This window comes from Rhinoraja longicauda, chromosome 10, assembly GCF_053455715.1.
Source record: "Rhinoraja longicauda isolate Sanriku21f chromosome 10, sRhiLon1.1, whole genome shotgun sequence".
NCBI lineage: Eukaryota > Metazoa > Chordata > Chondrichthyes > Rajiformes > Arhynchobatidae > Rhinoraja > Rhinoraja longicauda.
In genome coordinates, this window is record NC_135962.1 from 41853724 (window position 1) to 41869956 (window position 16233).

General features: G+C 39.5%; 1 protein-coding gene across 1 annotated transcript in view; it reads left to right on the forward strand.

The window, feature by feature from the left end:
- Positions 1 to 16233, forward strand: part of lrrc9 (leucine rich repeat containing 9) — a 106390-nt gene that overhangs the window by 50323 nt on the left and 39834 nt on the right. The window contains exons 16-20 of the mRNA XM_078407194.1: positions 23 to 238; positions 6871 to 6990; positions 12299 to 12490; positions 14272 to 14397; positions 15874 to 16014. Coding sequence (XP_078263320.1) covers positions 23 to 238; positions 6871 to 6990; positions 12299 to 12490; positions 14272 to 14397; positions 15874 to 16014 — 795 coding nt within the window. The remainder of the gene's footprint in view (positions 1 to 22; positions 239 to 6870; positions 6991 to 12298; positions 12491 to 14271; positions 14398 to 15873; positions 16015 to 16233) is intronic.

The window sequence follows — 16233 nt, forward strand, 5'->3', positions numbered from 1 at the left end:
CTTACAAATTATATTTATTTAGAATGATCAGCAGAAATTTTATTCTGCTTTTTCTGAAAATAAAACATCTCAAAGGAAGTGCAGTAAAGCAGAGATAATGATAACACAGCATTCCATGGCCCTTGATGATGACATTCTGAGAATGGAACCTCTTTTGAAGCAAAATCCAAAGATCTTAAGCCTGGAAGAAACAACATTACTTTCTATATCTAAAGCTTCAGCATTGAATCAGATCACCGTGAGTAATCTCCAGTCAAGTTTATATAAAGTAACTAAAGATTTTGGCCAAACACTGGCTCCTAACAACAACGCCAAGATTCATGTTGAAGCATTCACAATTTAATGGAATAAAGGACCAAGTTATGGGCACAAATGATCTCTTTAAGATGTTTTAATGATGCCATCTGATATATTGTTCAATACTTACCCAGTGATAACAATTTAGTTCTTTACGTTAAAAAAATGGACAAAATTCGATTGGAGTTGAATTGGAATTAGATACATAGATACATAGACAATGGGTGCAGGAGCCATTCACTTTGATCATGGCTGATCATCCACAATCAGTACCCCGTTCCTGCCTTCTCCCCATACCCCTTGATTCCGCTAGCCCTAAGAGCTCTATCTCACTCTCTTTTGAATGCATCCAGTGAATCGGCCTTCACTTCCTTCTGAGGCAGAGAATCCCCAAACTCTCTGTGTGATAAGGTTTTTCCTCATCTCAATTCTAATTGGCCTACCCCTTATTCTTAAACTGTGGCCCCTGGTTGTGGACTCCCCCAACATCGGGAACATGTTTCCTGCATCTAACATGTCCAATCCCTTAATAATTTTATATGTTTCTATAAGATCCCCTCTCATCCTTCTAAATTCCAGTGAATACAAGCCCAGTCGCTTCATTCTTTCATCGTATGACAGTCTCGCTATCCCAGGAATTAACCTTGTGAACCTACACTGCACTCCCTCAATAGCAAGAATGTCCTTCCTCAAATTAGGAGACCAAAACTGGACACAATACTCCAGGTGTGGTCTCACCAGGGCCCTGTACAACTGCAGAAGGATCTCTTTGCTCCTGTACTCAACTTCTCTCGTTATGAAGGCCAACATGCCATTAGCTTTCTTCACTGCCTGTTGTACCTGCATGCTTCCTTTCAGTGACTGATGTATAAGGACACCAAGGTCTCGTTGTTCTAACCTTTTCCTAACCTGACACCATTCTGATCATAATCTGCCTTCCTGTTCTTGCCACCAAAGTGGATAACCTCACATTTATCCACATAAAACTGTATCTGCCATGCATCTGCACACTCGCCTAACCTGTCCAAATCACGCTGCATCCTTATAGCATCCTCTTCACAGTTCACACTTCCACCCAGCTTTGTGTCATCTGCAAATTTGTTCACGTTACTTTTAATTCCTTCATCTAAACCATTAATGTAAGTTGTAAATAGCTGCAATCCCAGCACCGAGCCTTGCGGCACCCCACTAGTCACTGCCTGCTATTCTGAAAGGGACCCGTTAATCCCTACCTGTTTACTGTCTGCCAACCAATTTTCTATCCATGTCAATATCCTACCCCCAATGCCATGTGCTCTAATTTTGCCCACTAATCTTCTGTGTGGGACCTTATCAAAGGCTTTCTGAAAGTCCAGGTACACAACATCCACTGGCTCTCCCTTGTCCATTTTACTTGTTACATCCTCAAAAAATTCCAGAAGATTTGTCAAGCATGATTTCCCCTTCGTAAGTCCATGCTGACTTGGACCAATCCTGTTACTGCTATCCAAATGTGCCGCTATTACAGTATATCTTTGATAATTGACCCCAGATTCTTCCTTACCACTGATGTCAGGCTAACTGGTCTATAATTCCCTGCTTTCTCTCTTTCTCCTTTCTTGAAAAATGGGATAACATTAGCTATCCTCCAATCCACAGGAACTAATCCAGAATCTATAGAACATTGGAAAATGATCACCAATGTGTTCACGATTTCCTTGAACCACGATTTCCTTGAAGCCACCTCCTTAAGTACCCTGGGATGCAGATCATCAGGCCCTGGGGATTTATCAGCCTTCAGTCCCATCAGTCTACCCAACATAATTTCCTGACTAATGTGAATTTCCTTCAGTTCCTCCTTCACCCTAGGTCCTCTGTCCCCAAACACATCTGGGAGATTGTTTGTGTCTTCCTTAGTGAAGACAGAACCAAAGTACCCGTTCAACTCGTCTGCCATTTCATTGTTCCCCATTATAAATTCACCTGTTTCTGTCTTCAAGGGACCTACATTTGTCTTAACTAATTTTTTTCCTCTTCGCATACCTAAAGAAGCTTTTACTATCCTCCTTTACATTCTTGGCTAGCTTACCTTCGTACTTCATCTTTTCTCCCCGCATTGCGTTTTTAGTTACCTTCTGTTGTTCTTTTAAAGTTACCCAATCCTCTGACTTCCTGCTCTTCTTTGCTATGTTATTCGTCTTCTCTTTTATTTTTATACTGCCCTTGACATCCCTTGTCTTACTCCTCTTAGAATCTTTCTTCCTCTTTGGAATGAAATGATCCTGCATCTTCTGGATTTTTCCCAGAAATATCTGCCATTACTGTTCCACCATCATCCCTGCTAAGGTTCCTTTCCAGTCAACTTTGGCCAGCTCCTCCCTCATGCCTCCATTGTCCCCTTTGTTCAACTGCAATACTGACACTTCTGATTTTACCTTCTCCCTCTCAAATTGCAGATTGAAACTTAATATATTATGATCACTTAATGGTTAATGGTTCGTTTACCTTGAGTTCCCTTATCAAATCTGGTTCATTACGTAACACTAAATCACTTTTTTTCTTCTTTTTTTTTCCGGTCAATACAATACAACAGATTGACCATACAGTTGTGAAAGTTAAACAGTGCAAAAAAACATTGTATCAAAAAATAAAACAATATAATCACACATATTTTCTGACCGAAAAAAATAAAGGTGGAGGCAGAAGCCAAAGCTTATTATGCCTACCCTTAATACTTAACAAAATATAATTAAAAAAAAACACAACATCATAGGTCAGAAGAAGATAAACAAAACAAGGAAAGAAACACAAATATAGTCAAGAACCATCATTTCTATCATGTCGGTCATTTCTCAGGGCTGATCACATATTTTGTATTTTTCAAATATAATATTTTTACATATTAATTCCATAAATTGACCCCTTTAGCATCTATTTTTCACATTTATTCTTACCCTCATTTTTTCAAATATATAATTACCCCTGAGTGGATACCTGCTCTCCCTCACTGAAAACAAACCTTAAATACAGTCAGGAAGTGCTCTTTCTTTTGCTCTAAACATTATTTGTAGAGTTTTAAAGTCTACTCGGTCCATAGATTTTAGGGCATATGATTTCATAAATAATGGGTTGGTTGGGCCATTATAACCAGCCTTATTGACAATTCTTATAGCTCTTTTTTGCAATATAAAGATTGAATTAGTGCTAGTTTTGTAGGTGTTTCCCCATACTTCTACACAGTATGTAATATATGGAATAATGAGTGAGCAATATAACGTAAATAGTGAATTTTGATCCAAGATGGCCTTAGTTTTGTGCAGTTTTGATTTGATATGTTTTATGGGAGGTTTCCAACAGAGTTTATGATCACTCCCAAATCCAGAATTGCCTGCTTCCTGGTAAGCTCCAGTACAAGCTACTCTATCTCGGAGGCACTCTACAAACTCCCTTTCTTGGGGTCCAGTACCAACCTGATTTTCCCAGTCCACCTGCATGTTGAAATCTCCCATAACCACTGTAGCATTACCTTTGTTACCTGCTAATTTTAACTCCTGATGCAACTTGCACCCTATTTCCAAGCTACTGTTTGGGGGCCTGTAGATAACTCCCATTAGGGTCTTTTTACCCTTACAATTTCTGAGTTCTATCCATAATGACTCTACATCTTCTGATTCAATGTCACTCCTCGCAAGGGACTGAATTTCATTCCTTACCAACAGAGCCACCCCACTCCCACTGTCAACCTGTCTGTCTTTTCGATAGGACCTATACTCCTGAATATTCAGTTCCCAGCTCTGATCCTCTTGCAGCCATGTCTCTGTAATTCCCACAACATCATACTCACCAATTTCTAACTGAGCCTCAAGCTCATCCACTTTATTTCTTATACTTCGTGCATTCATATATAACACTTTTAATTTGGTATTCACCTCCCCTCTCACACCAGTTCCTCTTTCACCTGACCTTATTTCTTCTTGAACTTTCCATCACATTAATTTGGGTGTTTTTCGTAACTTTTCCTGTACTCTCTTCCCCTTTAACTCCATCCTTATACTCCCAATTTGTCAACCCCTCTTCCCCACTATTTAGTTTAAACCCACTTGTGTAGCACTAGCAAACCTGGCTGCCAGAATGTCGGTCCCCCTCCAGTTAAGGTGTAACCCATCCCTTTTATACAGGTCACCCCTACCCCAGAAGAGGTCCCAGTGGTCTATAAATCTAAATCCCTGCTGCCTGCACCAGCCCCTCAGCCACCCATTCAGATCCCCTAGCTCCCTGTTCCTGCCCTCTGGTACTGGAAGCAATCCAGAGATAATCACCCTAGAAGTCCTGCTTTTCAGCCTTCTTCCTAACTCTCTAAACTCACGTTGCTGAACCTCCTTCCTCTTCTTCCTGACGTCTGATGTAGGGGAAGTTGGCAAGATGCCCTCATTAGGTAAATGATTGAACGATTTTCTGGTATTGTGCAAGACTTTTAGGCACTATTTCAATTATATCCAAGAGAAAGAAGTAAATTATGTGCGAAGATCACCAACAAAACAAATCAAAGTTAGAAGTCCTTTATTTCCAGTACATTTCATGATTGTTTTGGTAATAATCCAATAGATGCCATTCAAATTATCAAGCTTCAAATGTTGTTTTTGAATAATCTTTCAATACTAAGTATTTTGTCCATGCTTGTGGCTATTTCCACCACCGAATTTTCCCTCTTTTACAAACTTTCTCAGGACATGATTGACATCGACCAGACAATGCTTATTGCTTATTGTTAGATAGCCTGCCAAGGTGGTGAATCTTGTTTTTATAATTGGTTTTAAAACGGAGTTCCGCTAATGCACTATAAAAGGTCTTTGGAGTCAAACTCAGAATTTAATTTAAGTGGTTAATTTTCAAAGTTGTCGATGGCATGGGCAAGAGATTTGTTTCTATGGGTATTTATGTGGGTCACATAGATTTAATATCAAAATATATATATTTTAATGTTACAATCATATTTTCTGGCCAGCTGCTGTGAGAAAATTTGGCTAAGCTTCTTATGACACGCATAGCCAAGAATTGTACAAGAAGAATAAAACAATATGACTTTATCTGGTTGCAACTTATAAATTTTAATTAGATTTTCATTCAAATGCAGCAAGAACCTATGCCTCTTGATAATCAGTGAAGATTAGATTTTGCACAATGGGATTTATCCACCCTTAGGCAGATAAATTGACTTATTTCTCTATTTCTTGGCTTGGGAGTTGAATTTGACTTCTGCATCATCACAAGTTTTTATAGAATTTAAAATGGTGCTTGGTCTTGCAAAACTTGAATAATGCTGAAAAGAAAACTTGCAATATCTCTTGAAACAAATTTGGCAATATTGTATATTTTGGTATTCTTGTATTACTTTATTATTTTTTTATCTGTTATTGTGTGAACCAGCTGTTTTCCGTATCATTTTAGACAGCATGTTAACAAATTCAAGTTTGTGTTTGATTTGCTTACAAAATTTGCTTTGAAAACCAATGATAGTTTTAGAAAATTATCTAATTTATATTCCATAAACTAAGCAACATGGTGTTTTTTAACATAGGATATATTAACCCCTTGAAAGCGGCAACACAAACAGCTGGAGTGGTAAAGAAGTCATATGGTATGCTTGCCTTCATTGGTATTAGAGCATTGAGTTTAAGAGTCAGGAAGTCAGGAAGCGGCTTTGAGCACTTAGGTTATGCCGCATTTGGACTATTGCATGGTTCAGGTTGCCCATTACAGAAAGGATGTGGAGGCTTTGGAAGGGGTACAGAGGAAGTTTTTAAAAAAAAGTCTGGATTATCTATAGAGAGAAGATGGACAGACGTGAATTGTTTTCTCTTGAATGCCAGGGTTTGCGGGGAGACCTGAAGAAATATATAAAATTATGAGAGGCATAGATAGGGTAGACGGTCAGAACCATTTTCCTAGAATAGAAAAATCACATACTCTAGGGCATACCGTTAAGGTGAGGGGCAAAGTTTATAGGAAATATGCAGGGCAAGTTTTTTTACACAGAGGTTGGTAAGTGCCTGAAACATGCTGCCAGGGGTGGTTGAGGTTGAGGTTGATACGATATTGGCATTTAAGAGACTTTTGGATAGGCATAAGGATACTCAGGGAATGGAGGGATATGGATTATGTGCAGGCTGATAAGCTTTGGTCTTGGCATCATGTTTGCCTCGGGTGTTGTGGGTGTTGTCCTCAATTCTTTCCTTTACAGCTGTGTTCTAAGTAGGTGCGATAATGAAACGCTTCCACCTTTGAAGTCACAAAAAAATTCCTGGAATTCCTTGGTGACAATGGATCATCAACAATTCTCAATTAGAATGACCGACTAGATGACACTGAATGCTCATAGAAATCTAGAACAGATGAAGCATACCTCAAGGTCACCTAATAAATAATGTGCTCAATGGCCATTTTGAAAATCACTTATTGTTCAATGTTCTATGATATGAAAACACAGGAAACTCCCATTCATGAAAATAGCTACCAAATGTGGAATAGTTATGAATTCCCCTGTGCGATTTAATTTAAGAACATGACTTTTCTTTATTTTTCATCCTTTTACAGGTTCTAAATTTACATGGGCATCGTCTGAGTAAACTAAAAGGAATCTCCAAACTTACAAATTTACAGAAACTTAATGTGAGCTTTAATGAACTTGCCCAACTGGATGAGCTAACAAACCTGGTAAGAAATGGTAAAATGACAGTAAATTATATGTTGATCTGTTTCCAACCTATAAATATTTTCAGCGTAGAATTATAATCAAACTGAAATTAATGAGAATTTGAGCAAGAACTCCCCACTGAGTTCTGGACTTTCTTACCCTCAGACCTCATTTGGTTAGAATTGGTCACAACATCTCCATCATGCTGACCCACAACATTGGTGCTCCTCAAGACTGTGCTCAGTCCCCTGCTATACTGCCTGTCCGCCCATGACTGTGTGGCCAAGTACAGCACCAATTTAATCTTTAAGTTCAACATGATACCGCTGTTGTTGGCCGGATTGACAACAAAGATGAGATGTACAGAAAGGAGATTAGGATCATTATATCATGGTGTCATATCAACCACCTACCCCGTAATGTCAGCAAGATGAAAGAGTTGTCTGTTGACCAGCACAAAAACAGGCCCTTCAACCCACCAAGTCTGCGACGACCAGCAATCCCTGCGCACTAACATTATCCTACACAAACAAGCGACAATGTACAATTTTACCAAGCCAATTAGCCTACAAACCTGAACGTCTTTGGAGTGTGGAGCCGGGAGCACCTGCAGAAAACCCATGCAGATCACGGGGAGAACATACAAACTCTGTACAGCCAGCACCCGTAATCGGGATCAAACCCGTCCTGGCACTGGAAGGCATCAACTCTACCACTGCTCCACCGTGCCACTCTGTTTGTGTTTGTGGTTTGAACACAACTGTAAACTCATCAGTGGAGTTGCCTTTTAGAAATGTTCGACAGCTTCATGTACAAAGAAGTCCATATCACTAGCAACCTCACCTGGCCCCTTCACAGTGATGCCGATATCAAAAAAGTACTTAAACATATTCACTTCCTTAAACTAATCAGAATCTAATTTGAATCAATTACACCTATCATACAGGAAAAGGGATGTGGTTGCTGATGGCAGTCATTTTAATGCCGGGACAACATTGCAAGAATTCATCAAGCCTGTGCCCTGGACTCAAGCACCTTCAAATACATTATGAAAGACATTTCCTCCAATTAAAGGATATAAGTAGGAATGGTTGAAAGGTTCAGTCCATTTTTAACTCCTTAGATATGAAATAATCCTTGGTGTATAGGACAAGATCTGGATTGCTTATTGTCAATAGGTGGTAAAATGACAATTGGCATTCATGACACAGAACTACCAATGAATGAATATATTGAACAAAGATAACAGTATAGTGTATCTTGACAGTAATATTCTTTGTTATCTCCAACCAGAAGTTCGCCCAAAAACGAACTAACCTTTTCACTGCCTAGTCCCTCTCAATGATATACATGGTTGACTGTAGTATCAGCTATAATCAAGAAGCTTGACTGTAACATCAACCAAATCAAGAAGCTTGACACCACACAGATTTGTTGGAGGTATCACCAAAGGCTACTTCAACAGTATTTCTGAATTGCACAATCTTTACAAATTAGAAGGACAATGCGCCAAGGGCAAGAGAACATCACCACCACTTACACTTTTCGTTCCAAACTAAATTCTTCCTCCATTCCACCTCCATTACTTCTGGAGGTGGAATGATCAGCCATGATCATATTGAATGGCGGTGCTGGCTCGAAGGGCCGAATGGCCTCCTCCTGCAACTTATTGACTATTACTTTGTTAGAATAACCAAATTCATAGCATCTTAGAAGAACTTTGACTATAAAGATTATAACAGTTTACATTTCTATTTGCAATTATTCCAGTATGTAAAAATGGACAAATAATCTCATGTCAGGATTGGGTTACTTACATAAACCAATCTCAATCTGGCCAAAAGCCCAAGTACTGAGTAGCTAGTAACATGCAGATCCAGACAGGCGATGTCATTAATATGCCTGACGCCAGACTCTGAAGAGGTTACCTTACTCTGAGTTTTATAATGGAAAGAGATTACCAGGCAGACAGAGGAAAAGGCTCAAGGATGTGTTCGAAGCTCTTTGAAGAAGGACAACATACTCACTGACTTCTGAGAACTTCTGGCCCTTGATTACTAAAAGTGGCAAAGAAACATCCAGGGTGATACTGTGAAACTTGAAGCTACTTATTAGGAGAACACAAAATCCCTTGTAAAGAGTGAAAAAAGCAAACTACATCACAGATTGTTCACCCACCTGTCACATCAGCCACCATCTGCCCCATCTGTGAAAGAGACTGGTTCACGCATTGGCTTCATTAACAGTCTCAGAACTTACAAAACCAGAGCAGATCATCGTCATTGCTGAAATGTTAAAAACAAATATTGGACGAGACTCCTAGCCTTGAGCCATTTCTAAAAAGGATGAATTTAATACTTTTTCTTGGAATTATTGATACTTTGTGGTCTAAATTTGTGGTATAAATTTAAAGTAGATCTTAATATTAAGCCAGTTTTAGCTAGTTATTTTATTGGACTTTTGAAATATGATATATTTACAAATTGTGGTTGAATAAATGAGGAAAATGTCCATTTAGATTAGATTCATATCGATATACTGAATAACTCTCTATGTGACCATATTCTTTCATTTGTTTTTATCTTTTTTTTATCACTTCATGTTCAAGTTTTCATTCTGTCAACTTAGTCTTCAGATGCCTTCATCAAAAAAGGATGTCAATATCATTCAGATGGCTGGCACAAGAAACATCTCAATAGGGATAGTCATTTCCAGACTGCCACTTTAAAAGGGGAAACTAGTCTCCAAAAAGTTAGAATGGATGGAAATATATATAGATTTGATTCACACTTTAATTCTGAAAAGACATTGAAGAATTTCTTCAAATGGTTTTCCTACTATTTCTCTGTCCTTGACATCTGTGTTTCAGTCTCTAACTTTACTCCTCTCTGAGCTTCTTGACGACACTGTAACCAACCAAATCAATGGCTATTTTCCCACAAACTCTATCTGCAATCTTACGTTCTGGTTTTAAGCATTACTGCAGTATAGCTCTTATCAAAGTTACAACTGATGTAGCATAGAACACCAACCATGGTAAATTATCTCTGGAATCCAGTCTAGCAGCTTTCCAATTTTAGAATTCACATCCATGTTTTCCACATCATTACATGGTTTGTATCCATCATTTACTGGAGCTTTCTCCAACCCTACAAGCCTGGGAAAGTTTAGTGCCATGCAATGCTTCTCTCTTCCTGTATGGTGTTCCTTAAAATCTGCTACTTTGACCAAGTTGCTGATCCCCTGATCCAATACCTTCTTTGACACTAAACCACGTGGTCTGATTGATAAATCTCTTGAACATTGCATGGCATGGAAAATGGTGTTTCATGCATATGTAAATGTATTGTTACAAACTATGGATATTTGACAAAATTAGCCTCACCTTTTATGAGTAATAGCACCATTTGCCTTCTGACAATGTTTATTATATGGTGACACAAAAGTTAATTGAACGACAAAAATAATACTGTAATTTTCCACTGTCTTAATTCTTGTTCTGATGGATCTTGCCTGTTATCAAACATAGCATTATTGCCTAGACATTCAAGGGTCAACAGCATGTATTTGTGTATGCGGTGGATGTGAACTGGAACAATGAAATTCATTCTTGCTGCAAATGATTTATAATGCTTTTCACCGTGAATGCAATTGGAATTCTTATTTTCGTGAAGTACAACAAAAAAAATGATCATGACCATTTCAGGACCTTTTCATGCCACTTCAGAAATTTAAGTGAGCACTGTAGCGAAACACACTTTGTGGTATCTTTATTTCATTTGAGAGCAAAAACAGTTTAACTCCGACTTCTTCGAATTCCAGGCTTCCACTCCCCCGGGCCTGCCACCCTACCGTGTGATTGGTCGACCCAGATCAGGTGATAGTTCGAGCTCGACCATCGAAGGTTCGAGACTCCCATCAAGTGGCTTGGCCACAAGATGGCGCCACATGACCCCCCCCCTCTAGAACCAGAGTAATGGAGACGAGTAGGCTTACGAGTGAGGCGGTCTGATCTCGTGTGCATATCCCCTGTGCTCGGGGTCACAACTGGCAGAGTTGAAAGTGGGTGCTGCCGGGATGAAATCCCCTGGAACCGTAAGCGGAGCACCGTACACCAGTTCAGCCGAGGAAGTTGCCAGGTCCTCCTTCAGGGCAGTGCATATTCCCAACAGGACCCACGGCAACTTGTCCATCCAGTCCGGGCCTGTGATCCGTGCCTTTAGGGATGCCTTCAGGTGACGGTGAAACCGCTCCACTAGGCCATTAGCTTGCGGGTGGTAGGCCGTAATGTGGTGCAGCTGAGCGCCAAACAGCCGGGCCATTGCTGACCACAACTCGGAGGTGAACTGCGCACCTCTTTCAGAGGAGATGTCCACCAGCACACCAAAATGGGCGATCCAGTGGGCAGTGAGGGCACGTGCACACGTCGCAACGGGGGTATCTGAGAGCAGGACGGCTTCTGGCCATCTCGTGAATCGGTCCATCGGTGAGAAGGTGGGTGACACCTCTGGATGGAGGCAGTAGACCCACGATGTCCACGTGGATGTGGTCGAAACGCTGGTGTGGCAGGAAGAAATTCTGCAACGGCGCCTTGGTGTGATGCTGAACCTTTGAACTATGACAGACGATGCACGTCCTGGCCCAGTTGCCGACCTGCTTGCGCAACCCATGCCACATGAACGGCTGCCACCAGAGCCGTCGTTGCCCGTATGTAAGGGTGAGCCAAACCATGAATCATGTCGAAAATCCGGCGGTGCCAAACTGTGGGATGATGGGTCTCGGCTGTCCCGTAGACATGTCGTAAAGGAGCATGGTGTCAGCGGGCCTGAAACGCACATCCTCCATCAACAGGCCTGAGATGGCACTGTGGTAGGCAAGCATCTCAGAAGGCTGCGTATTCAAATCACGACGGGGTCACCACTGTAGCGAAACACACATTGTGTATCTTTATTTTGTTCGAGAGCAAAAACAGTTAAACTCCGACTTCTTCGAATTCCAAACTTCCACTCCCCCGGGCCCGCCTCCCAACCGTGTGATTGGTAGGCCTAGATCAGGTGAGAGTTAGAGCTCAACCATCGAAGGTTCGAGAGTTCCATCATGGCTTGGCCACAAGATGGTGCCACAGCACATCATTAAACCCAACAGAATAATATCATTCCCTATGCAACTCAGCTTTTAAAGGCATCCAAGTAATTTAACTACTTATGTACAAATGGTTATCAATGATAATGGACAAGACCCTACTGCTGCAGCCCTATAGTGCACCTTTAGCCTACACTAACATTTCTAGATATATGATCCTTTTAACATTGTTTTAAAATTCTACAGCAACAATTAAAATACTTGGATGCAAGCCACAATCATTTGTTAACATTAGATGGATTAAAAGGAATGGAAACACTTAAATATTTGGACGTGAGTTGGAATCAACTGACATACATTAAAGAAGAAATTGGAGTCCTTCGTAAACATGCTTCAGACCTTCTTACACTTGATCTCCGCCACAATCCTTGGAAAAAGGTATTTTTCATTGAGGTATCAGTCATAAAGACTAAACATTTTATAAAGCACCATGTCTATTGTCTACTATTAAATGTTGCATACCCAAAAGTTTACAATGCAGCCTTAATTCAGTCCCCTGCAATGTTTTATGTTTATCACGTGGTTACATTTCATTCAAACAGGCCTGGAAATTTGATCATGTTACACCTTTTTTTCAACTACCTGCACAAAGATATATATCGCACCCCCCACAGTAGAACATAATTACAATGAATCTTTTCTCCTTGGACAAAGAAAAGGCTTCCCTCTTGTGTCAAGCCAATTCAATAGCATCTGATGTCTTGGCTTTGCATGTTACTGCATTTTCAAGCAGTGAATCCAAAATTAAAATGTTACTAGCATACTATACGGCAGCTTAATAATGCCCCTCTCTGGGCATCAATAAATTCATAAGCTATGCTCCTTCCTTTGAGTTCATTGTTGCAAAAACCTAGATAATTTAGCAGCAACTCAGCATATTGTGTATTTCATTTAATTTTCACTGCATTGACTATTTAATATTATGACAGATTTCCAAGCCAGCTGCAAACATTATGTAATGGGTTGAACTATACTACATTTTGCAATGAACAAATCTCTCTTACGCTATTTTACTTCATTATCTATTTCCATTTTGAAAGGGTGCCACTGGAGAGAAGGTAAGTCTATTTGCACTCTGATCCATAGAATAGTAGACTGGAGAGATGCAGATTTAAGCACAATCCTTTCTGAATTTTCAATTTCAATTACATGGAGGTACCAAATGCACTTTAGTTGTATTTATACAAAAGGTAAAAACCAGTTTGGCTTACAGTCATATATTTGTACAAGATGTGCTTGTATTTGAGTAACTTGAAGTTCTACATGTTAAAAGCTGAATATTTACCAGCTTTTCCAGTTCATGGTGAATGGCATGAAGATCTGTAATCTGTTGTAGGGATATGAGAATGACAGCTCAGTGATTTGTGTAGGAAAGAACTGCAGATGCTGGTTTAAATTGAAGGAAGACATAAAATGCAGGAATAACTCAGCAGGGCAGGCAGCATCTCTGGAGAGAGACAGGTCAATGATGTTGCACTAGATCTTCTTAGATTTTAAACATCACACATGGGTGATGTTGCTGCCCCTCTGCTCCTTGGAGTTGGATAGTGATGGCAATAGGCCTTAAATGTCCTGATCCTGGAAGTATCCTTGACAAGTTTTGATGGAAGACAAAGCAAGGGAGGAACTTGGGTTTTTAACAGTTATTTAAAGTCTCTGACTTTCAGAATGTAAAGAAAAAATGCAACAAAAGAAAATTACTTAAAAAAAAATATATATGCAACATATGCTAAAACATATTTAAGCAGAAGCATTGCCTTCCACATTCTACAGACTGAGAATCATCATTCAAATGAGCAAGGTCACTGAGTGGGGTCAGACATAGCAGCAAATAAATTATTACTCAGAATAATATTGAGAATCTCAGCATGTCTGTCATTGAATTCCATTTGGGCTTCTCATTGAGTTCAATGTCAGAGCTAGTGAAAGATATATTGGTGGGTCCATGTATGTCATGGACTTGTATCTGAAATGCTGAAGGGGATGCAGTCAAAATCATTTGTGATAGAAATTTAGTTGTACAGTTACAGTTTTTAAAAATAAATGTTTTTATAACATTTATCAATATTGTTTTCTTTAAAACATTAATTGTCACTTAATTAATACAAGAAAGTCTAATTACTCTTTTTATCCATAATATCTTTTAAATATTTGAACAGCGCACATTATTACGGCTGATAGCTGTTGGCCAATTAAAGGCTCTCACTTATTTGAATGGGTCCATTGTAACACAGGAAGAAGTTGCAGAAGCCTTGTGTGTAACTACTGGATTTAAGCTAACACAGGTATGACCAGCATTGATCATACTAATTGTACTATGAGTTAGATTTAGCTCTTGGGGCTAAGGGAATCAAGGGATATGGGGAAAAAGCCAGAATGGGGCACTGATTTTGGATAATCAGACACGATCATGTTGAATGGTGATGCTATCCTACTCCTGCACCTATTTTCTATGTTTCTGTGTTTCTACTTCTGATTTTCTTTTGACTATATGATGAGAACAAACTTGACACCAACTAATTTGACAATGCTCCAATAATATATTATACTAGGCCAAGTGGACCCATTGGGCTCAAACCTCTCCTGCATTGGTGCAACACACTCTCCTCCCCCCTCCCCTCTGCCCCCCGTCCCCCTCCCCTCCTCCCCCCTTCCCTCCCCTCCTCCCCCCTTCCCTCCCCTCCCCTCCCTCCCCCTCTCTCGCCCTCCCCCCTCCCTCCCCCATCCCACCTTCAGACATCTGAAGAAGTCAAAAACGTCACCCATTCCTTCTCTCCAGAGATGCTGCCTGTCCCGTTGAGTTACTCCAGCTTTTTGTGTCTATCTTCAGCAAAATTGATATTTTCTGCTCTACATTTCATTTATGGTCAGATAAAGTCTTGATAAACTATTTTAGTTGACATGATGAGAAAGATCTTGTTTCTTAAAAGTTAACAAAACAGGTTATTTATTACAATGATTATTCAGTGTGAATCTGTCATAAATAATTTAGTCACATTTTTATTATTCATATCTGCTCTTGTGGAATATGTTTTACATTTTATAATTAAAAAAATATTACAGTGAGTAATCTCCTGAATATTATTGATTTGTTGAAATGTTTAGCATATAAAATATAATTGAACTTGGAAATCTTTATTTGCAAATGTTCAGTTTGCTCATTCATCTTACTGTCATCAGACTAAAATTATTACAAAGCATTTATGACTCTGTACACCTTTTGATGTCACACAATTACCAAAGCCATTGTCTTTGGTTCCCATCACAGGCTCCTCTCACTTTGTCCCTCTTCTTGGTGACCACCTGAGGCTGAACCAAACTTGATACAAACTTGGGGTCGTGTTTGACTCCATGATGACCTTTGAACATATACACCATCTATAAAACAACTATTTTCACTTCTTAGCTTTATGTAACTTTGCGGTTTCTCAGTTCTTCTACTGCTGATATCTCCTTTCGGGGCTTTGCAGGTAAAGTGGGACTTGGCTGAGTGGGGAGGTGTCATAGTGGTGAAAATAAATGATGTTACTTTAGACTAAGACAATGTAATATCGAAGATGTAGTGTCCCAAGCCCAATTTGTGGACAAATAGATTGTCAAGGTTGTCAAACGTTTGCAGCCACTTAGAACAGTCGTTTGAGAATAGGATGCAATTCGTAGAAAGTGAATAGTCTACAACTTTAACAATAATCTTTTTTGTGTTATTACATTCATTTTAGTTTTCATCTCCAAAGATAAAATTGTTTTCCTTTCTCTGCCAGGTATCTTTATTGGCTTGTTCACGGACAGATGAAGTACCCCCTCGTAGCCTCAGTTTAACGAACTGTGCTCAGATCCTGACTCAGATCAGCAAAAACAAGCCAAATCCACCTGTGGACCAAAGCACAATCTGGTTTTCTAAGGTTTATAAAAATTCTTGATATCTGACTTATTAAAGTTGTATGCCAAGCACTGAATGTGTCACTTGGAGGAATTGTATCCTGTCTGCAAAATGTCTCCAGTCGTCTTGTAACAAAATTTGTATGCATTGGTACAAAATACCCTTACTAGGATGAGATTTGATTTCAGTATAATTTAACTTATAATTTAACTACCCATTTAACTTAAATTTGAGTGCACTA